This window comes from Osmerus mordax, chromosome 15 (assembly GCF_038355195.1).
Source record: "Osmerus mordax isolate fOsmMor3 chromosome 15, fOsmMor3.pri, whole genome shotgun sequence".
NCBI classification, from domain to species: Eukaryota; Metazoa; Chordata; class Actinopteri; order Osmeriformes; family Osmeridae; genus Osmerus; species Osmerus mordax.
The window spans coordinates 11,181,378-11,202,714 of NC_090064.1; the positions used below are offsets into that span (position 1 = coordinate 11,181,378).

The following is a 21,337-nucleotide window of genomic DNA, read 5'->3' on the forward strand; positions in this document are numbered from 1 at the left end:
TGTAGTATGTCAAGTTTGCTACACTGCGTTTCTGTACTGCCCAGCTGAGATACCAAGGGGGCACCATACTTCACTCTTTGAATACGTGCTTGTAGGCTACTGTCCCGCCTGTCAGTCAGTAAAGCAGGAAATCCTTGTACGGTGGATTAGAGTAAAACGAACCTGCCGATGAAAGGAGCATACTGTAGCTCATAGCTAATGTAAACCTGCATCTTGAACCGCAAGAACAAAACAGTATGGAAGCAGATAAACCGGTACAATCAACAGGTGGGTGTTCCTAAAGCTACATAAACGCGTTGTTGAACAAACTTTAAGAAATTGCGGTTTTGTGTAGTCTACTGTAGCCTACCCGTCAGTCTTCGGGTAGGGGCTAATTTGCTAACTCATGTTTTCAGTTTTACGTCACACATCTGACCAGCAAGTGACACGTCTCTCGTCAAATAGCTTAATTTCCCCAAGTACAGAGTTAAACAAACGTTTGAATAATTTAAGACTAGCAGCTACGTGGGCGCTCAGTTCCATCGTACGCTTCTAGCTAAATCGCTCATGTCTACAAAAGTTGTCAGTGGAGTCGACATCCATTTGGCGGTCCAAATGTTCTTTACATTGTAATTACCATTACAATGTAAGGACGTATTTTTTACGTTTTAATTATTGATGGTCTATTGGAGTTACGTAGAAAGTCAATCACTAGTAATGTGTTGAAAACTAAATTAGAAATACTACATTTTACAGAATGGATTACAAAATGATTTAGTGTCACGTTAGCTTGCAAAAAGAGTATAAATTGTGGTTGTGGTCTTTCTTTGATCAAACCTCAGTTGTATCCCACTCCTAATTAGATACCATTCCCACAGGAGAAGATGTCCTTGACCCAGAAGAGGAGGAGAAGAGGGCGGCAGTAGCAGCCCGTGTGGCCAACCGCCTTCCAGAGCTCCGCCTAGTTCTTCTAGGCTGGCGGTGGCCTGGGAAGAGCCTGACAGGGAACACCATCCTGGGCCACGAGGAGTTCCGCCTGGAGCGGGCTGCCGAGTTCTGCGTCAAGCGTGAGACGGAGGTTGAAGGCCGCCGCGTGACGGTGGTGGATACGCCCGGGTGGTTCTCTGCCCAGGACACGCCGCCCGTGTACCAGAAAGAGATGCTTCGAGGGGCCTCCATGTGCCTGCCGGGCCCCCACGCCTTCCTGCTCGTCATCCCAGTGGGCATGTTCACGGACGTGGACCGCGCCCGCATCGAGGAGCATGTGGGCCTGTTCGGGGAGCGGGTGTGGAGGCAGACGATCGTGGTGTTCACCTGGGCGGAGGTCTTGAGGACCATATCCATTGAGAGGCACATCCGCAGGGAGGGCAAGGAGCTTCAGTGGGTGCTGGAGAAGTGCAAGCGGAGGTACTACGTCATTAATAACTACATCTTCGGGGAGCACCCTCAGCTGCTGAAACTGATGGAGAAGGTGGAGAAGATGGTGGCGGAGGAGGGGGGCTTCTACAACCCAGAGGAGGCCGTGGAGGAGAAGAAGACGACTGTGGACCAGAACCAGAACACTGCACTTGTGGGTCGAGAATTAGGGGCACGGCCTAAGCAAAACTCAGCAGTGGGATTAGCCAAAGCCATGGAGGTGGACCCATCCCATAGTGAGTGTTTTGCTTTGTATTGACAGTCAACATCAGACCTCACTGTTCCACTTTGACCTACACTTAATCTATGCATTTTCTGGTACTCCAGAAAAACACATTTTGTAAACGTGTTACATATAGGGAGTCAGGTGGCTGAGCGGTGACAGAATCGGGCTAGTAATCCGAAGGTTGCCAGTTCGATTCCTGGTCATGCAAACTGACGCTGTGTCCTTGGGCAAGACACTTCACCCTACTTGCCTCGGGGGAATGTCCCTGTACTTACTGTAAGTCGCTCTGGATAAGAGCGTCTGCTAAATGACTAAATGTAAATGTAAATATCTATCTAGGTACAATACAAAACTTTCCAACTAGGTTACTCTTCCCTTATATACATGAGACAATGATTCCTCAGTTTCTCTCTTCTGCCCCCTCTCTGCTCTCCTCTGTCTGTTTCTGTCAAACTGTGGTGACATTAACCCAGGCAGGACCAGGGAGTGTAATAGCAGCACCTATCCTGTCCTCTCTAGGAAAACTAGTTTATGCCTGATGACAGATGTATTCAATGATTTTCACTAATATATTATTTCCTTTTTTTTAGATTCAGTGGATGCACTGACTGACTGACTGACTGATTGACACACTTGCAGACTGGCTGACTGGCTGACTGAATTCTGGAGTGCTTTTGGATCACCAACAGAACTGATTTGAAAACGGCTGAAAATGCATTGATGAATGGGATCATTGGAAACTTGTAGGCTTGAATGTGCAAATTGTTATTTATTTTGGGAGAAGGATGAAATGTCTAAGCAGATGTTCGATTTTATGTCACGTCCTTGGGATGGTGTCTTGGGTAACAGCTACACTTACTCACCAGGAGACCTAGTGATTGCCTCATGGCTTTATTGTATATTAGGTCAAATCCCCTTTTAAAATGTGTCTTAAACTGTTACTTTCTGTCTTCCATCCTTGAGGTAACGATTGGTGAAATCATGTGCCCCTTTATACCAAACTGCTGCTTCCTATGCTGTCATGTTAGAGCTGTTCCTTTCCAGGAACACGAGATTGTGGTCAAACCTGATATAGGCCCAGGACTGCAAGACAACCGTGATCTGTGGGATGGGAGTGTAAAATGACAGTTGCTCGATACATCTGTCTGTGACATCTGTGAGTTGCACTAACTGGAACTCCAGGAACATGGAAGACTTAACATGTCACCCCAATGTGAACACTTCAACTTGACATCACACTGTACTTAGTATTATTGGACTGCACTGCAGTTATAGTAAACTGGGGATAGAATACAAAAAAACATTGTAGTAGTTGTAGTTTTGGGAAACAGTTGGTCAGGTTCCCTCCTAAATTGTGACCAATCTTAGGAATGTGTCTTGTTTAAAATGTATCTTAATATTTATGTACTAATGTTATTCATTGTTTCGACCCCCTTTTGACAAAAACAGCCTTTACATATTTATGAATGTTGTGGGTGTCCTTTCAGCACAGTTACCGTGTTGTACCTACAACATATATTATTATTTGAAAATATTATAACAAATGTTTTAATGATTCCAATGCTGTTGCAGTACTGTATACTCAAATCCTACTGTATAAATATGACCCAAATACTATTCTACCCAATGTACTCCAAAAACAAAAAATATATTTCAATTGCTTTCTCTAGAGCTCATATTCTCAGCTTGTAGTTTCACAACCTAATGTCCAATGCTGGGTTTGGGTCATACTCCATTGTTTATATGTTGATATGACATGCTAACATACATTTGTAAATGATTGGTATTTTAATGTAACATTTTATAGGGCTCTGAACGGAGTCGAGCAAAGTGTAAGTACAGAGATATCAATGTTACTTTTTAGGTTACTTTGAATAATGTATGAAGTGACGGTAAGGTATAAAACTGGTAGACGTCCAGGCCTGCTTAGTGACACTATGGCAGTTTTCCTTTCAGCTGGAGCTGACTTGTTTGTATGTGAGAACACATTCTGTTATTTTTGTATTTCAATTAGAGCCCCACAGTTTTTCTTACGTAACCAATTAAAGGTTTATATTTTCAGTTAAACATCTCAATCTTTCGAAATGGCATCATTTCAACACAAAGGAAACTCGTGCTTCATTCATGACTTGATTCTCACTTCCTCTGGTATTTCAAGGATCCTCAGAGAAGACTGTCCATCTCAAATGGATTTCTGTCTTTCATCATGTTGATTGTGGTATGGCCTATTAGTTAGAAGGATGCTAGTTATGTAAATATTGACTAATCAAAGCTACTGACATGGAGACTCTTGAATTTTTATTGTAACCATATTGAAAGTTTCTTAATCCCATTTATCATGTGAGGTGATAACTGAGATTGCTGTCAAGATAGTCTGTTTTATCAGTTCTTCCACTAGATGGCAGTAGGACATTTCAGCTAGGATACCATAAATTAAATCTGAACATTATTATACTTTATAATATAGGCATTTTAATAGTTAAAAGGATCTTGTCTGAATATATCTTATATTTACATTTAGTCATTTTTAGCAGTTATATGAAACTTGACTTGACAGAAGTAGGTGTGAGCTTCCCATAGAGTATCACAACACTGAGAACAGTCTCTAAATACGCCCACAGCTACAGTACAGTCAAACAGATCAATATTAACCTTGAACAGGTTTCAGAAAATATCCCTTGGGGGCAACTTCTATAGTTTCCAACATATCCTCTAAAACCTTGGCATGGGTCTCTGTCATCCTCCCTGTCTGCCTGCCCACCCCCCACCTCCATCCCTGCTGAGCGTGGTGAGGACTGTGTCCACCTCCATCCCTGCTGAGCGTGGTGAGGACTGTGTCCACCCCCCACCTCCATCCCTGCTGAGCGTGGTGAGGACTGTGTCCACCCCCCACCTCCATCCCTGCTGAGCGTGGTGAGGACTGTGTCCACCCCCCACCTCCATCCCTGCTGAGCGTGGTGAGGACTGTGTCCACCCCCCACCTCCATCCCTGCTGAGCGTGGTGAGGACTGTGTCCACCCCCCACCTCCATCCCTGCTGAGCGTGGTGAGGACTGTGTCCACCCCCCACCTCCATCCCTGCTGAGCGTGGTGAGGACTGTGTCCACCCCCCACCTCCATCCCTGCTGAGCGTGGTGAGGACTGTGTCCACCCCCCACCTCCATCCCTGCTGAGCGTGGTGAGGACTGTGTCCACCCCCCACCTCCATCCCTGCTGAGCGTGGTGAGGACTGTGTCCACCCCCCACCTCCATCCCTGCTGAGCGTGGTGAGGACTGTGTCCACCCCCCACCTCCATCCCTGCTGAGCGTGGTGAGGACTGTGTCCACCCCCCACCTCCATCCCTGCTGAGCGTGGTGAGGACTGTGTCCACCCCCCACCTCCATCCCTGCTGAGCGTGGTGAGGACTGTGTCCACCCCCCACCTCCATCCCTGCTGAGCGTGGTGAGGACTGTGTCCACCCCCCACCTCCATCCCTGCTGAGCTCAGCTTTGAAACCTGCTAGCTCAGTATGTCTCAGGTGTGCTGACAGACAGCTCCCCGCCTCTGAAAGAGTACCAGGGCATTTCAGCAGGCACCTACAATGAGGAAGCTTCCTGTAAGTCCCAAGATCTGCCAGCAGGGGTCTTTGCCAGGAATATTAGGCCCAATGAAAAGATACCATTTGGGACGTTTTGAGGAACTCTGACTGCCTGCCAATGAGCTGGCCTGACTGGGGGTTCACCACTGGTAGACTTTTTAAAAGGAAAAATAAAGCATGTTATTATGTAAGCTGTGAACCTTCTCAACTGTGCTGGGTTACACTAGGATGTGAAGAGCTATTCCTGTGGTAGCAATTGCAGGACAAAATACTGGATTTTTGTGTAAAACGAAACATGGATAATTGTGTTTACAACATTCTTTATTATTTCAAATGTAATCAAAACAACAGTAGTTACAGAAATTACAGACAGCTATGGTACTGTGCAATTTTGAAGTCTTTCATCATGTCCTTTGTGATAATTCTGGAACAAAACACAGGGTCACAGTTTAGATTAACCTCCACCACCCCCCACCACACCCCTGCCTGCTCGACCTCCATTCTGTATATTTGTGACAGACAAACATTGTAGAGCTAGACTTGTACCTGTAAATAATCACATCATTCAGTGGCAGGAAAAACACAACAGCACACTGCGGCAGATGTAGCCTATCCCAGCAACAGCACAATGTTGCTTGCCGGAAAAAATAAAAGAACAAAATAAATGTTTATATAAAGTTGGATGGAAGTAATCAGTTCAGTTCAGAGATGCAAAATATTATTAAAGGCATAGTAATAAACCCCAAGCAATGTTGAAGAGGATAATCTTTTTTCCCCAAATGGCAGAGGTGTCTTGACAAGCAAGTCCTCACAAACGCTACTCCTCCACAGGGGGTGAACCAGCCCCCCCCCCCCTGACTCACTGTGAGTCTCTGGTGAGATAATAGTGCAGATGTCAGATGTTTGGGTTTTCCTGTTTGGAGGCGGGGCTATGGTAATAGGGGGTGAGGGACAGAAGACTATTGGACAGCCACACACAGCTTGAATGAAGAAAAGGGTAAGGGCAGACTGTGAATTTAGCAATTTTGTTTCATTTAAATGGTTTATGTTGAAATGATTCTTTGGTCTGCAGTGCAATGGAAATGTGTGGGTCCAGATGGATTTTTATATGAAATGTGCAACAGTATACAAGTACAACGTGTTTCTAAGATTTGTGTTTTTTGTATCTGAAAGAGTGATAAAAATCATAGTCATTTGTTTGATTTCATCAATGCATGAAAGCATTGGTATATTGATCTGCATCAGCAGCAATTGAAACATTATTCCATGTTTTAATAAAAACGAAATGAGAAAGAACATAAAGAAGGCCACTCAAAAGTAAGACATAATAAGTTCCTAATAATATATGTACTTATTTCATTAATAACCTGCAAATGTTTTTGAACGTATGTCCACAAAGGTGACCCTTGTATACATTGCTATGGTTAAATGATGTGGACTAGCCACTATTCATATCCTCTAGAGATCAGTAACACTATACCTCAGACAAAAATATCTGCCTTGTGTGAGCCACCAAAATAAATTTCAACCAATGAGCATCAATCACACAGAGCCAGCTCAAACATTCCAAGCCTTAAAAAAAGTGGATGTCCAATCACACACACACACGCACGCACACACACACACGCACGCACGCACACACACACGCACACACACACACGCACGCACGCACGCACACACACACACACACACACACACGCAAACATGAAATCACACACTCACAAGCGCCTGTCTTGTCATTTTGCATTATTACCAAATAATATTAGTCAAATGAATCAAAGAAATATGTGCATGGGAAACAACACTGTATAAAAAATGGCATGGAAGAAGTGAAAACAATGTCAAATTAAAAAACTCTTTCTCTCTCTCTCACACACACACACACAGACACACACACACACATTGAATAGCGTAATCTTTACCTTTTAAGGATCAATTGAATAGTGAAAAGAGTATTCACAAACTGATAAAAACAAACACCCCGCTAATCAAAGAGCCAATCATCTTTGTTATAAAACTCAAGCAAATCCACCTGCCTCAACAACTGAAAGCCATGGCTGTGTCACCCCACCCCCACCCCGGCTGTAATTGGGGACAGCTGCAAGCCATCAGGGTCTATACTGTATCACACTGTTCTGCTTTACTATGAACAATAATAGCCTGTTGGGGAAAAGTCAAAGGCAGCCATATCACCGTACTGGAAAGCAAGGTCATATCACACATTTTACGATGGAAAGTCCAGTAAAAGCATAAAAAAAGAAAGCATAACAAATTTAACAAACAGAAAAAAGGATATACAAAGGCCTATAGAACCCAGAATCTCTGTGCACATACTCTGTATTGTTTCTGAAAAATATACTGTATGTATAGTTATATTCACTACCAATCCCTTAGGCACATCAGCACAACACCAAGGGCAGTTAGGCTGTACAACCACTCAATGGCTACAGGAAACCAACCAGAACCAAGGCCACACCCCCCTCCCTCCGCCCCTCTGTGTGTCCATCAGTCGCTTGCAGCGGGGAGAGGGAGCTCTCTGAGGCCTGGAGCTGAGATAGAATCAGTTTTGAGTTTTCCTGCAGCCCAGTCCCCCTGGCAGTGAGCGTCCCTCAGGGCCTCTCACATCAGCTCTCTGGGCTGCCAGACTTCTCCTGGTGCATTGTGGAGGTCCACTAAGGCTGAAGACCACCACCAGCAAGCATCGAGAGAGAGCCTGGGAGCTCAGAGTGAGGTGAATCTTATGAACGGTCATCTCTTCCCACGTACTTCATCACCATCGACACCTCAGACGTTGGCAGTCCACTTGGTGAACCAGCCTAAGTCTACGTTCAGTCAGCGCAGTAGGTCAAGGTCCTCCATTTGGGGTCAGTACTGGTACAGGATGAAAGTTCACTGTAGGGCGGACGAGAGGGAGGAGGCGGAGGAAAGCGGCAGGGGGTGTAGAGTGTAGAGGGTTGTGGGTGTGTGTGTGGATGCCCCCCACCCCCCTCCCCCCATCCCCCTCAGCACTGCTCAGACTCGATGAAGCCCTCCTTCTCCTGGCCCACGGGCTCCACTTCCGCGTAGGCCGGGTGCCCCGATCCTCGGCGGAACTTCATGGCCGGCCACCTGCTGGGACGTCTCTGGATGGACAGGAGAGAGAGACAGAGAGACAGAGAGAGAGAGACAGAGACAGAGAGACAGAGAGACAGAGAGAGAGGAGGAGTCAAGGGTCACAACATGCCATGAAAGGTCAGTTACAGTCTAGGTGAGGTCAGGATCAGCTGAGCATCCAAGATCTTGCTTTGCTAAATATAATAATAATAATTGAATATTCAATTATTGTTGATTAACTGCAAGCTACTAATTGCAAACATGGCATCAAAGAAAGAGTCAAGCTGAGTGAGAGATACATCAAAGAGAGTGCCTTTTTAAACTTATTGAGGGATAAGCTCACTGTGTGATATTGACCTTGAAGAGGATTCATTAGTCATTTATTAAAGTGGTATTTGAACATCAATCACTGTCATCACACCATCAGAACCATACACATACAACTGGACCAATGTATCCTTGAGGCCTTCACAAATGCCTTCACAGGCATTTATCAACAAAGACCATGAAGTTCCACTGCCTCTTGCAAAAGTTATGCATATTTTATGAGTCAGGGATATAGTGTAAAGAGCTCTGTCAAGAAACATCTTTGCCTCCACGTCCAAAAATGGATCTTAGAGGGACATACAAAGTTCAGAGGGTTAGGTTTGTTTTTTTCCGCTTGAAGGCACTGATGTCTGTTTTATGGACAGACATGACCTTGGACAGCAGGACCTGCCTGGGTATGTTAAGATAGCAAGCCTCTCAGACCTGACAGTCAGAATCCCTCTCCGGCCCTCTCTGAAGCCTCGGGCTACTACACACCTCTGTTTCTCATCCTGGAGGGCCAGAGGTAACTGCTTCTGAACAACAGGCAGACGATATTCAGCAGAGGGACGACTAGGCTGAGTACAGCAAGTTTTGAAACTTCTGAGATGTCTTGGGTCATGGATAGTTCAAAGCTTGTAGACACGCTCTCCCAGCCATAAACTTTACACCTTCATTCAACCTTCATTCAGCATTTATTGAAGCTTCATTCAGCATTTATTCTACTAAGGGGGGTGTGCGACACCTAAATGGACCTTACTCATCCCTCAGACGAGGACTAGAAGGAGGAGCCCTGACCTGAGGGGGTGCGAGCGTACTGCACTCACCTCGATGAAGAAGAGGCTGGCGGCGGAGGTGGGGTGGTGGTAGACGTAGACGGTGACCAGGACACCGGCGACCATAATGACCATCACCATGAGGACACCCAGGATCAGCCCCGTGTGGAGGGGGTGTGCGCCCGTGGTCCGCTCAGCTGCGCCGTCAGCAGGCATGGCTGCAACACAGCACAACACGCTGGATGAGTCTCAATGGACAAACAGAGAGAGAGAGAGAGAAAGAGAGAGAGAGAGAGAGTCCGATGAGACACAGACAGGTAGACTGATGGTTAGAGAGAAAGACAGGTGCAGGGAAAGTCTTTTCTGACATTGAAAACATATTTGATTAATTTCTTTGCAGTTCTCCTTTCCAACAGTAGGGGACACTCATCTTTCATCAATTCCAGCCTCTCATCCTCTCGCCAAGGGTGCTTCTCTCCTCATAAACACGCCTGACGCTTGTGATTAAAACTGAATTTGACCAAATGTCACGGTATTGAAACAACACGCAGGCGTTGTTTAGTTTCACAGCATAACCATAATCACTCTGAAGGCACCCCCCCCCCCCCCCCCCCCCCCCATCAGCCATAACACAGACGAGCGACTGGCTGCAGTTCAACCTTTCAGAAGTTAATTGTGTTTTTCTGTTTTCTGTTTTGAACCAAAACTGAAAAACACCTCAGTGTCTTTCAGAACGCTGCAGTCAACAGAAATGCTTTTAAAAACACAGGCTTTTTCTGTTCTGAGGGAGATGGAAGAAATCCGGGTTTGTGCTGGGGCTTTTAGCTGGAGTATAGTGAGCTTGGTGCAGGGTAGAGGACCATTGTTGTGATCTGCTTTGCTATTCAAGAGCACTCTTGCTCACAAGGCAGCGGTAGGAGATAAATCCAAGGTTAGAGGGATGGAGGGATAGGAGAATAGGGGAATTGGAGGATAGACGAATGTATGGATGCTGATACAGAGTCCTATCAGACAGACGTTGGTAATGACAGTCTAGTCTGATAAGGGCTGGGAGTAGCAGCGTCATTACGGTGTCCTACAGAGAGCCTTGAAGTCCTGGATGGGACGCATCGTCCACAGGCCCACAGGAGATCCATGTTCATGTGGTTGTGGAGGCCTGTTGATCCCCATCCACATCCATGTCACTCAGACAGACGGCTAACGGCAGAGCCAACAGCTTACAAAGAGCAGGGACTATAACCCTTGTTATACAATGATGTTGGGCCAATGCCGTAAATGTTTGAGGCAGAGAGAGGGGAACAAAACAGGCGAGAATGAGTGAGAGAAGGAGAAGAAAGAGAGCTGTGATGGACGGTGTCAGCCAGTCTGGAAGAATAAGAATTAATTGACCAAATCGTCCATTGTTAGAGCATATCATTCTCCACAATCGCATTAGCTAATGTCTGTGACTGAATATAAAAGAGACTAATCCACTTTCAGACTCGGCTGGCCCAGAAACATCATCTAACTTCAGACTGATGCCAAAAAAAAGGCCAATTCTTTGGAAAACTATTTGTCTTGTTTTTTGGAGAAGCACAAAGGAGAGTCAAACAACTCTCCCCTCTGGCCCAGAACAGCACAGAGCAGAGCAGGGCTTGGCTGTTAGCTTGAGATGTTAGCTGAATGACAGGGGGAAGTCTTCTAAGCACTTGCATAAAGAGAGAGAGAAAGAGAGGGTGAGATTGGAGAGAGAGGGAGATAGGGGAGTAGTATCAGGCAGGTTAACAAGCCTCCTGTGGACCAGGACCGACAGTTTGCCTGCTAACTGACTGCTTCTTTATCTGTGGATCGGGGGAAAAGGAGTGGCCCAGTCCATGCCCATTAAGGTCAAGCACGCAGCATTGTGTGTCTCTATTACAGCTCACACATTAAGGATGGGAGGCTGTATTAAACACTAATGCACCATACAGCCTTCTCCCTACAGCCATAAAAACACATTAGTGTTAGAGAGAGGACGGACCCCTCTGATTCACTGAGCCTCATTTGGCTCCACAGTTCTGCTAGGGAACAGGAGTGTCAGAGGGTCATGTCCTGCCTGTCACCTGGCTAATGGCTCTAATTGAAGATGGAGAGATTGAGGTTACGGGGCACACACGCACACACATGCACAGATTTGCACACTCACTCCAGTGAGAAGTGCATCCAAGGTCCCTGTTGTTCTGGATCTTATCATTGGAGTGACTAATCGCCTCGGCTTAGGGTCTGAAAACACACAGACGGACAGCAACTTCTCCCAAAACAAGACAGATCTCAAGCTGGGACATCCTGTATCCCGTATCCCCCCCCGTATCCCCCTCCCTCCTGGGGATCCAGGAGGGAGGGGGATACGTCTGTAGAGTCAAACCCAGTATCTGAGACAATGCCTGTATGCATGTGGACCTGTGTTCTATCATCACACCATATCACGTCTAGGATGTGAGCCTGTGATGGATCCAGTCCAGAGGAGGACTGGGAGAGCACGTCTGAGGAGAACACTGTGGTTTGACTCCACCACGCCTGGCTCGCTGTGGTGCTTCTCTCCAGAGGAGAAAACTGGCTCCCTGCCTCCCTGTCTCCCTCCCTGTCTCCCTCCCTCCCTCCCTGTCTCCCTCCCTGTCTCCCTCCCTCCCTCTCTCGCTGTCTCTCTCCCTGTCTCTCTCCCTCCCTCCCTGTCTCTCTCCTTCACTCCCCCCATGACTCTCTCCTTTCCTCCCTGCCTGCCTCATTCCTCCTCTTCCTCCTAAAATACCAAAATACAGTGTGAAAAAAATATTAGCAATTAAAATAGCAAGCAAACATCTAGACATGTTTGGTGAAAACCTCAGGCCAGAACTCCGAGAACGAGGCAGTGAGGCGAGCCAGCGAGACCCATACACAGCGAGCGAGACCACTACACAGCAATCCTCTCATGGAAGTATGATAAGAGATGTGAATTCCTATCCAGCAGGAAATTAAACATTGGAGTGGCTCACTCAGGAGCGGACAGAACTTGGAGCTTTTTAGAACTTTTTGGGACACAAATGTCTGCTCAGTGCAGACACAAACACATTACCACAGTTCTGCTCAACTAAATAGACTTTTCCAATCAAAGTGGAAGAAAATGTGCTATCCTTTGTTACGGTGTTGTGTGTCCAGCATTATCTACTCAGCCTGCCTATGCTCTAGGCTACAGCAGGGTGATGGTCATACCTGCTAATCTCTACAGTGAATTTCAGCTGACATTGACCTCACCGTGGATGTCAGGTACCCATCCCGCCGAAACACTACTGGTGGACCTTGTTTATACATGTTTAACCACGGAGCACAGCTCACCACCTCCACCCTTTCCCCTGCCTCTAGCCCGTCCGGGCCCGATGATTGATATCTCCTTCCCAGAAGGGGTTGAGTTCACTGGGTGGCTGGATGATATAGCGGGTTACCTGATTTAGCCCAAGTATGCTTTCCCTTGGCCTACCAGCCTCTAATACCCAGGAATCAAAAAGCAATCTGCTGCCTGGACTAGAAGAAATATCTGTGTTGTAAATACCGAGCAGTCTTCCTGACAAACACGCACATGTAGACACCCACATGCACAGACCCCCCCCCCCCCCCCCCCATTGCCACACACACACACACGCACACACATGCACACAACATATACACACGCACACCTACCAACCAACCAACCAACCAACACAATGCAACATCCAAGACGTTGCCCAGTTCAAAACCAGCACTTGGAATATCTGTGACTACACAGCATGGCAAGAAGAAGCATACCTCCATTGTCTTTAAGATGCAGAGCAATCTTGGTATCATCTGCGAAGAAGACAGAGAGAAGATGAACATGTTACACACAAATACTTCTGTATTGTAGTACTTTCTGCTGTTCTGATAGAGCCTTAATCCAACATACAGTCTACTGATTGTTGATCTCAACAGCAGAATGAGAAACAAATGTGTATATTTGAGAAATAATTTCATTTTAAGGCTGTTAATATTTTTTCTTTGTTTCTAGATCACCTTTATTTCACAAAATGAGATTTACACTACACTTCAGATATTATTAAAAATGAATGTACTGAATATAATACTGCCACATCCATAATTCAACACAATCAAAGCAGTCTGGGGTGAAATATGTAAATGTAGTTTGGCCTACTTCTCAAAGAGAGCTAATGTGCATCCAGTATACCCACCACAGAGCTCATGCAACATGCAAATGTGGCATCAATTCATAAGCAGATAAGACCTTACGCCTGTCATTTCTCTGATCAAAAAAACAGGGAGCCTTGAATAAAAATTAAATTAAAAAGAAATCCTCAATTGCTGAGATCCTACTGCATCCACGTTGTGGTCTGTGAGACGAATCAATTCATGAGTTGAGGTGTGCGGAAACTATTTGGTTCCACTCAATGACCAATCCTATACAACTGCCATGAATATGGAAACATATCCTAGCTCTACTTATTATGCTGAGCCAGTTAAGACTTCAGTATCAGCAAGTCTAAAGATAAAGATACAGAGCAGACTAACCGCTGGGGCACTCTATAAGGAATGCACTGGAGCTCCTCTGAGACAAGAAGAGGCAGTTCATAAAAACGTCTGCATTAAAAAAGAAAAGAAGGAAAATAAGAGAGAGAGAGAGAGGGGTAGACGGGGGAAAGGCAGAGGAAGAGAGAGAGAGAGAGGAAGGGGAAGAAGGGAAAGGGAGGGATCATGTAAGCAGAGGAAGAGGGTGGAGAGGGAGAGGGAGAGCAGGGCAGGAACAGACTGAGAGACTATAGGGTTTCTCACACCTCGGACACTCAAAGCCTGCTCTCAGCATGAGGCTCTGAACCACCCACGCCCGACCTTGACCCCTGACCCCTGCGACTCAGGAGGCCTGCAGAGTTAGATAGAGGGCTTCTCTGTGTGGGCAACACAGCACATACCACCGACAAACCCTCTGGCCCTTGATGCTGAAACTCACGCACACACATGCACTCACCTTAGCAAAGCAGCATGCTACTTTTCCCATTGTCATGTCAGTCCCTATTCCACAGCGTGGTCCTGAACTACAGGATCAACGTGTTTGTTTTGACTTTGTGCTGGGCCCCTTCCACACTCCTACTCTCGAGAACATCTGATCATACTGTATCACCCTTTCCGCTGTACTGAGGCACTCTGACATGAGTGAGAGGCTGCCATTATCCACCCAACCAAACCAAGGAATAATGGAATTTAGAGATCTACACAGCATGGAGCCGGGTCTGAAACCCACAACCTCCTGGGCTGTGTCAGTACAGAGCAGAAGCCCTGCTGGGACGCTGGGGCTTAACAGTGGGGATCCATCAGTTGTGTTAGGATTACTGAAGAAGTAGCTCTCGGAAGCAGTAGTAGTTGTCTAAAAAGTAATATGAAAGAAAATCCTTTGTTGCGATTGTATTGGTTTAACATTAGAGGGGGTAAAGAGGTGAAGAGACTGTCTATGGATGAACCAGACAGTATACTCTGTACCGACCTGACTACAGCACTGCCCCTCTTACAACACTACCTATCATCCCAAGCATCCTTTCATGTTGTTCAAACTATTCCTCTTTGAGGTTTAGCTCGAGAAAATTGGCCATCCATTAGCACTTTGCATGCTGGGGTTTGTCACCCCTTAAAGCCATTAAAGAGCATAAGCCAATTAGGAGTCGCTCCATCAGATAGTGCTCAGGCCCCAACCTACTCTTCATATAGTCCACAGGCTTTTAGTGCTGATTAAGCTGTGAGCATCACACTGTGACACGGCACATTCACTCGAACATTACACACAGGGTAATATTGGACAAAAGCTTCAGGATGGGCTGACTCCCATGCCTCTCAATCTCAGTTCAGCATCGCATACTATGTTATGTTTATTGAGATGAATCTGTTGTTTATGTCGTTTGATGTCTGGAAAGCTGTCAACCAGGAAATGAACTGAAAATAGGCCTTATGGATCCAGCCTTGAACTCCAGATCTTACTCTTGGTGGGAGGCAAATAAAGGTAAACAAACTTTGAAGGGGCACCTTGACCACTTCTCCCTGCATCAGCAGAAGGACTCTGGCGGTTTGTCCCCCCTCAGCAGGGATTTGTGCTAGATAACTCTGCAAAGATGCTGACGGAGGTCTGGAGTGAGTTAGGAAGCTTCCCACTGAGGTGGCACTAATCAGGGGGCTTTTTTTTTACAGCACCAGCCTGGAAGGCCCGGGTCTGGCCCCTGGACCGGGCTCTGGAGACCCTGTAGCAAAGAAGCTGGCTGGCTCTTTAGGAGGACAGGGGCAATAGTTGAGGGAGAGGCTCTGCTAAGGGGGAGAAGTGGGGTGTCGCTTTGCAAAAGCTGGGCTGGACAGGGTGTAATGACAAGGTTAACTTGAGGGATTGGTAGAGAGAGAGAGTGTGTATGTATGTGCGTGAGTGGGAAGATATTTGGGTTCAATCACAACAAGGGGTTTATCAAATTCCTAACTCTTTTACTCACATTTAATTTGTGCTGACAAAATCCAGCTTTCAACCTAATTATTTCCAATGAAAGATTCATCTTTCTGGAACAAAGGCTTCTTGTCATTTGAAATAGGACTTAACTGTTCAGAATCCCATGCATTTTGCAGGGTTGCAAAAACTGTGTGAAGCTAAACTTCCTGAATTTAAACTTTTGCAGATGACAGCTACAGCTTCAGATGACTGAACGCACACAACTGCGCTCTTATTTCTTCACAGGACAAAAATAATAAAAAAGACATTTCATAAAAGATGAATAACCAGGCAGTGGAGCTGGTTTGGAGTGTTTCTCTGTGGAAACATCTAGTTAAGATTTCAGAGGTTTGTCCTGATTCAATCTGTTTTGTTTAAAAGTTTGGAAGACAAACACTGCTGCCATCCCTGGCACAAGGAGTTGCCATCTGGACAGCGTTTTCTGCTGAGAGGAAGACTTTGCATTCTAGAAACCAAGGTGCTATTGAGCAACTAAGAAAGTGAAAAATGGGGTAGATTATATGCTTAAGAATTATAATAATTATTACTGTGAAACACTATTACAGGAAGTGAACTTCTTCATGTTTAGATGTGAACCAGCACCTATGTTATAGTTGTTGGCTTATGAAGAGTGCCTCAATAACAATTGTGTGGAAGTATGCCCGTGTGTGTTGTCATACCTTCTGTAGGGGCGCTGGTTGGAGGGGGGGATGTAGAAGATGTCTCCCCTGCAAGTGTGGACTCTCTGCGGGCAGCCGTGGTCATGGCGACCACGGTGGTAGTGAAGGGATAGGTCTGGGTGGTTCTGATGATGTCACAGGTTTTGTCCTTGGTCTGGTAGAGCACAAGGCTGGTGTTTGTCATTCATAGAAGCAGAAGTATATGTGTGTGTGTGTGTGTGAGTGAGAGAGCAGAAGGTAAGAGAGGAGCAACTGGGGCATCCCTTTCTCCCCGCTCACTGCAGACGGGAGCATCCATCATTCTGGCAGCTATGTAGGAACATTACAGACCCTATATTCCACCCTCACACACACATAAACACACATACACACAAGCACGCAGCCTAACCATATCCTATCCATTACACAAGAAAGCTTCTCTACAGTAAACCATCAGCATCATTAATTCTCAGATTCCCTGCTGTGAGCATAACATCGGCTGTTATCCCCAGTAGAGATGATATATATCTGTACTGTATCTGCTGGGCTTCACCTCATCTGGACAGCTGTTATCCACCCAGTCTTGACGATGACGGTCAAATCCACTGGAACATCTGAAAGACATGAATATATGCCATAAACAAGTTTTTCCTGAATTTCTCTCTTTCTCTTCCTGAACAGGAGAGAATTAAGACATCATTTTGATCAGATGGAATCCATTTGAAGTAGTTTCAGTTATCTAATTGTACCATAAGGCAGTAAGCCCGTCTACCCACAGTGGGGCCTTTGCTCTATGGGAGCTGCTCCAGTTAGAATACAGGAGGATTTGCATTGAGGAAGTTCATTGGGTCAAACTGCTGGCAGTGGAGAAGGGGGTGAGGGGGGTGGGGGGAGAGGATGTCTGCATGCCCTCTGGGCTTGCAAGCATCTAATAAGCTGAGACTGCCTTTGATCAGGGACGGCTACTGCTCATCCTCACTCTTTTTCACATAAAATAATTCCTGAAGACGGACAGTGAACCACCAGCGAATTAGCTATCCTCCCCAACACTCCCTTCTCCATCTCTTCATCACTCCCTTCTTTGTCTCTCCATCACTGACTTCTCTGTCTCTCCATCACTCTATCTCTGTCTCCCTCTGCTCTGCCTCAGAGGCATGAATGCAACCCATAAAAAGAGGAGGGGTGAATGTTGCACATTCAATTTCTATCCCCTCTCTTCTACCATCTATCTGTTCCCCCCCTGTCTCTGTCTCTCTGTCTCTCTGTCTCTCTGTCTCTCTGTCTCTCTGTCTCTCTCTCTCTCTCTCTCTCTCTCTCTCTCTCTCTCCCCCTCCCTCCCTCCCTCCCTCCCTCCCTCCCTCCCTCCCTCCCTCCCTCCCTCCCTCCCTCCCTCCCTCCCTCCCTCCCTCCCTCCCTCCCTCCCTCCCTCCCTCCCTCCCTCCCTCCCTCCCTCCCTCCCTCCCTCCCTCCCTCCCTTATCCCCTTCCCCCCTCTATGTCTGTCTGCCTGACATATTCAAGTCTAAAACATAGAGCTGCATGGTCGTGTCAGCTACAGTGTGAGTGCGACAGTCGACACACACACACACACAGTTAATGAATGACATGTTGATGAAAAGCGAACCCTGTGACCGTGTCACAGAGCAACCGCAGCCTGGTCGCTGGTCCTGTCTCTCCAGCAGACTCTGCTGCAGCCCTGCCTTGAGACGACTGCTGCCCCACACTCATTCTCATTCCCGTCAGGTGCCTTAACCAAGGTGAACATATTGTTATGCTAATGGTTCTGTGTGGAGAAGACTCCATTTTCGTCTCTGCTCTACTCTAATCTGCCCGTTTTGTAAAAAGACGACAACGACAAAAAAAAAGAAGGTGATTCTGCCTCATCTGTTCAATCAGAACTGATGGATTACTCTGGTTTATCCCCCTCTCTCTTCCTAAGATAGGAGAGGGTAGGAGAGAGACCCAGGGTGCAGCCCTGCCTCTCCCAACGCCACCTAGCTCCCTGCACTGCCAAACAGAAATGGGCTCATATGCATGGCAGAGTGTTTCCTTCCCATAGGAAGAGTTGGGTTTGTTCGGCCCTTAGCTCAACTTACTGAAAGTAATTTAATTCATGGCCATTTAAAAAATAAATATATCTTGACATAACTGGGATTCCATAGGCTTCCAATTTAGTCTGGCGACCTAACTGTGGGAACAGCACGGTGATGCTAACACCATTTCTTGGCACCGTTCACAGTCCACAAGGCGTTCACTTTGAATGAACATGCTGTGACACCGAGACTTAATACAAGTCCAGACTCAACGTCTTTGATCTCTGGTTTTGACCACAGTGATTTTCGAGATTCCATGTCCGTGATGCACAACAGCTGTGTGCTCTGGGTAAACAAATCCTAACCAAGTGCCTCTTCTCTGTGGACTGCCGCTCTGTGGATCTGGCGAGGGAGGCTTTGGAAGACCAGGCTTCATTAACGCCATCCATTTTTCACAGTCTGATCATGCCCAGAGTTATTTGTATACATCATAAAATGCTGCACAGTTATTTAGTCTGAAACGCAATGGGGAGTAAGCTGTTTACCTTCGTCAAAAATCAGACAGAGGGAGGGAAAGAGGGGTAGACAGAGAGACAAGATGGAGAAAAGAAAAGAGAGAAAGATGGAAACGTATAGAGAGAAAGAGTGTAGAGTGAAACAAAAGGTGGGAGAAAATAGGAAGGAAGAAGAAAGTGGAGAAAGAGAGAGAGAAAAGAGAGATTGTTCATTATGCGTGCTCCCTCACAACACCAGCATCTTTCATTAACCCCAGGCCTCACCCTGCTACCATGCATTTTAATTGACTATTTAAAGTACATTCATTTGCCTTCTCAAAGCAAGTTGTTGAAGGTAATAGAGAACAGCCTAGAAGAGAAAGTACTAGAAGACGGCCACATTTGTATCTCATAAAAATGATAATTATGCTTAATTACATAACCATAAAGTGTGTTTGTGTCCAACAGCAATATGAGTTTCTGATAAGAAAAACACAGAGGGATTCGTATTATTAAGGGGAAAAGTTGATCTCTCTAGAGGAAATGGGGTGTCTTTGTCAGTACACAGGGCATTTGGGATTTAAGGTGCATCTCCGTGTTTCCATGTTGCAATACCGACCCCAGAGGAACTTGTGCGTTTGCAATATTTCCCTTAAACTGCACGTCATTACTCAGACAATAAAGGATGAGTCTGAAACAGAATGAAGTTGATAACAAATAGAGGAACCAGCCACTGAAAATAGAGAGAGGGAGGAGGGATGGAGTCTGCCCAGGGTCAAACTTCGCAAATCATCCCTGCTAACTCCATAAGACATTTTCCGAGAATGTCTTCCCAAAACTTTTCTGTGCACTTGATAACTAATGGCTCGTATGTCAGACTTGAATGGATGACAACATGTCTTTAACACATGCTGTTTTTAGGATTTATTTATACTTATCTGTCCCTTTAACCCAAACCTTCACCTCTGACTAAGCTGAGGTATATCCAAGCCTCCCATCTCTCCCACTCCACCTTTCCAGACAGAAAACCCCATGTCTCGTTGACAGCATTCTACAAAGTCTCAAATATTTACATTTGTGTGAAAATGGGAGAAAAGACTGAGAGAAAGATACGGGGAGGGAGATGGACTGAGTAGGTGAGAGATGAGTGAAAGCTGAGTTGTCAGCGCAGTTAATAGGTAGAGCCCCCCTCACTCACTCCCTCCCTCCCTCCCTCCCTCACTTCCTGCCCTTTACCCCCATTATTCTGTTGTGTATATGACTGCCTTGTGCATATCACTGAAGAGACAGACAGAGAAAGAGACAGGGAAAGTAAGAGATGGAGAGAGGGAAAGAGAGACAAGAGAGGGACCTAGTATGAACCAGGTGAACGCTGTCCTACTCCCACTCAAAAGGAATCGTTTGGAATAAGACAGTGTGGAGATGCCTACTGTAACAAGAACGTATGTAGAGAGAAAGTGTGTGTGTGTGTGATGGGTCACTCAGGGTCTGTGTGTGTGTAAACACCTCACCTGTGCAGACGGTGGCACCAGCTGCAGTTGAAGTTGATCTGGGCGGAGATGCAGCCGCTGCAGCTAGTGAACTGGAGACACGCTGTGGAACAGGAAGTGAAACAACACTATCACGACTCCTGTCCAATACGTCAACACTTCAGGACTGAGGATCTGAGGTAGCAAGTCTGTCACAGTTACTCATGAAAAACAGATGTTTCTAGAAAGACACTTAAATGTAGGGTCAAATGAGCTCAGATATTATTATAAATGACTGTCTACTTACAGTAATCTATTGATAGAGCAGTGAGGCAATTCTGTGTATTATGATGGCATTAGGGGCAGAGCCCATGTAAAGAGAGGCGTCTTACTAGGGAGAGGCCACATCTCCACCGCTGTGGAGTTGGTGATCTTTGTCTTGGTGAGTTCCACACGATGATACTCATAGATTGTTCTCCTTCGAACATCTGGAAGAAGAGAGAGGGAGAAAGAGGTGAAGGCCAGAAGTGTGTGTGAGAGAAAGAAAGCGAGAGAGAGAGAGAGAGACATCACAAATCTTCCTCGGAAAGCTAAAACTAGGACAAGTGGTCCCTGAAGAAAGAAAGGAGAGAAGGGGAGGCAGAATCAGGCCATACTGGGAAATACCACATTATTTATTTCTCTATTTCTCTCTCAGTAAGGCCTGCCACTTGGCAAGCCAGAGCAGACAGCTCCCTCAGTCCCTGCAGAGTGGATATCAATCAGAGTGTTGAAAGGAGCCACTCTCAGTCATCTGCTATAGCAGTCCCGTTCAGGTCAGGTAGGACAGAAG

The 21,337-nt window shown here is 46.1% G+C and overlaps 2 protein-coding genes across 3 annotated transcripts in view; one reads left to right on the plus strand and one right to left on the minus strand.

The window, feature by feature from the left end:
* The first annotated feature begins 126 nt into the window (after positions 1–126).
* On the plus strand, positions 127–3,692 carry LOC136957725 (GTPase IMAP family member 4). 2 transcript variants are annotated; one of them, XM_067251870.1, is made up of 3 exons: positions 127–267; positions 858–1,631; positions 2,212–3,692. In XM_067251870.1, exons 1-3 carry the CDS (start codon positions 237–239, stop codon positions 2,235–2,237), a joined length of 831 nt encoding a protein of 276 aa, XP_067107971.1. In that variant the 5' UTR covers positions 127–236; the 3' UTR covers positions 2,238–3,692. The 2 variants fall into 2 exon arrangements, with proteins under 2 accessions (XP_067107971.1, XP_067107970.1); XM_067251869.1 differs by having other exon boundaries at positions 135–267; positions 843–1,631.
* A 4,508-nt stretch (positions 3,693–8,200) lies between these two features.
* The window catches only part of plxdc2b (plexin domain containing 2b), a 57,098-nt gene continuing 43,961 nt past the window's right edge, over positions 8,201–21,337 (minus strand). The window contains exons 8-14 of the mRNA XM_067251843.1: positions 20,898–20,993; positions 20,548–20,629; positions 17,064–17,124; positions 16,532–16,685; positions 13,151–13,189; positions 9,425–9,591; positions 8,201–8,320 (exon numbers count right to left, since the gene is read on the minus strand). Coding sequence (XP_067107944.1) covers positions 8,201–8,320; positions 9,425–9,591; positions 13,151–13,189; positions 16,532–16,685; positions 17,064–17,124; positions 20,548–20,629; positions 20,898–20,993 — 719 coding nt within the window. The remainder of the gene's footprint in view (positions 8,321–9,424; positions 9,592–13,150; positions 13,190–16,531; positions 16,686–17,063; positions 17,125–20,547; positions 20,630–20,897; positions 20,994–21,337) is intronic.

What these genes read in the sequence shown, in the direction of transcription:
- LOC136957725 (XM_067251869.1), top strand. Translation starts at nt 237, where the DNA reads ATGGAAGCAGATAAACCGGTACAATCAACAG. An exon ending in TAAACCGGTACAATCAACAG is followed by an intron (nt 268 to 842) that starts GTGGGTGTTCCT and finishes ACTCCTAATTAG; the next exon opens with ATACCATTCCCACAGGAGAA. An exon ending in GGAGGTGGACCCATCCCATA is followed by an intron (nt 1,632 to 2,211) that starts GTGAGTGTTTTG and finishes CCTTTTTTTTAG; the next exon opens with ATTCAGTGGATGCACTGACT.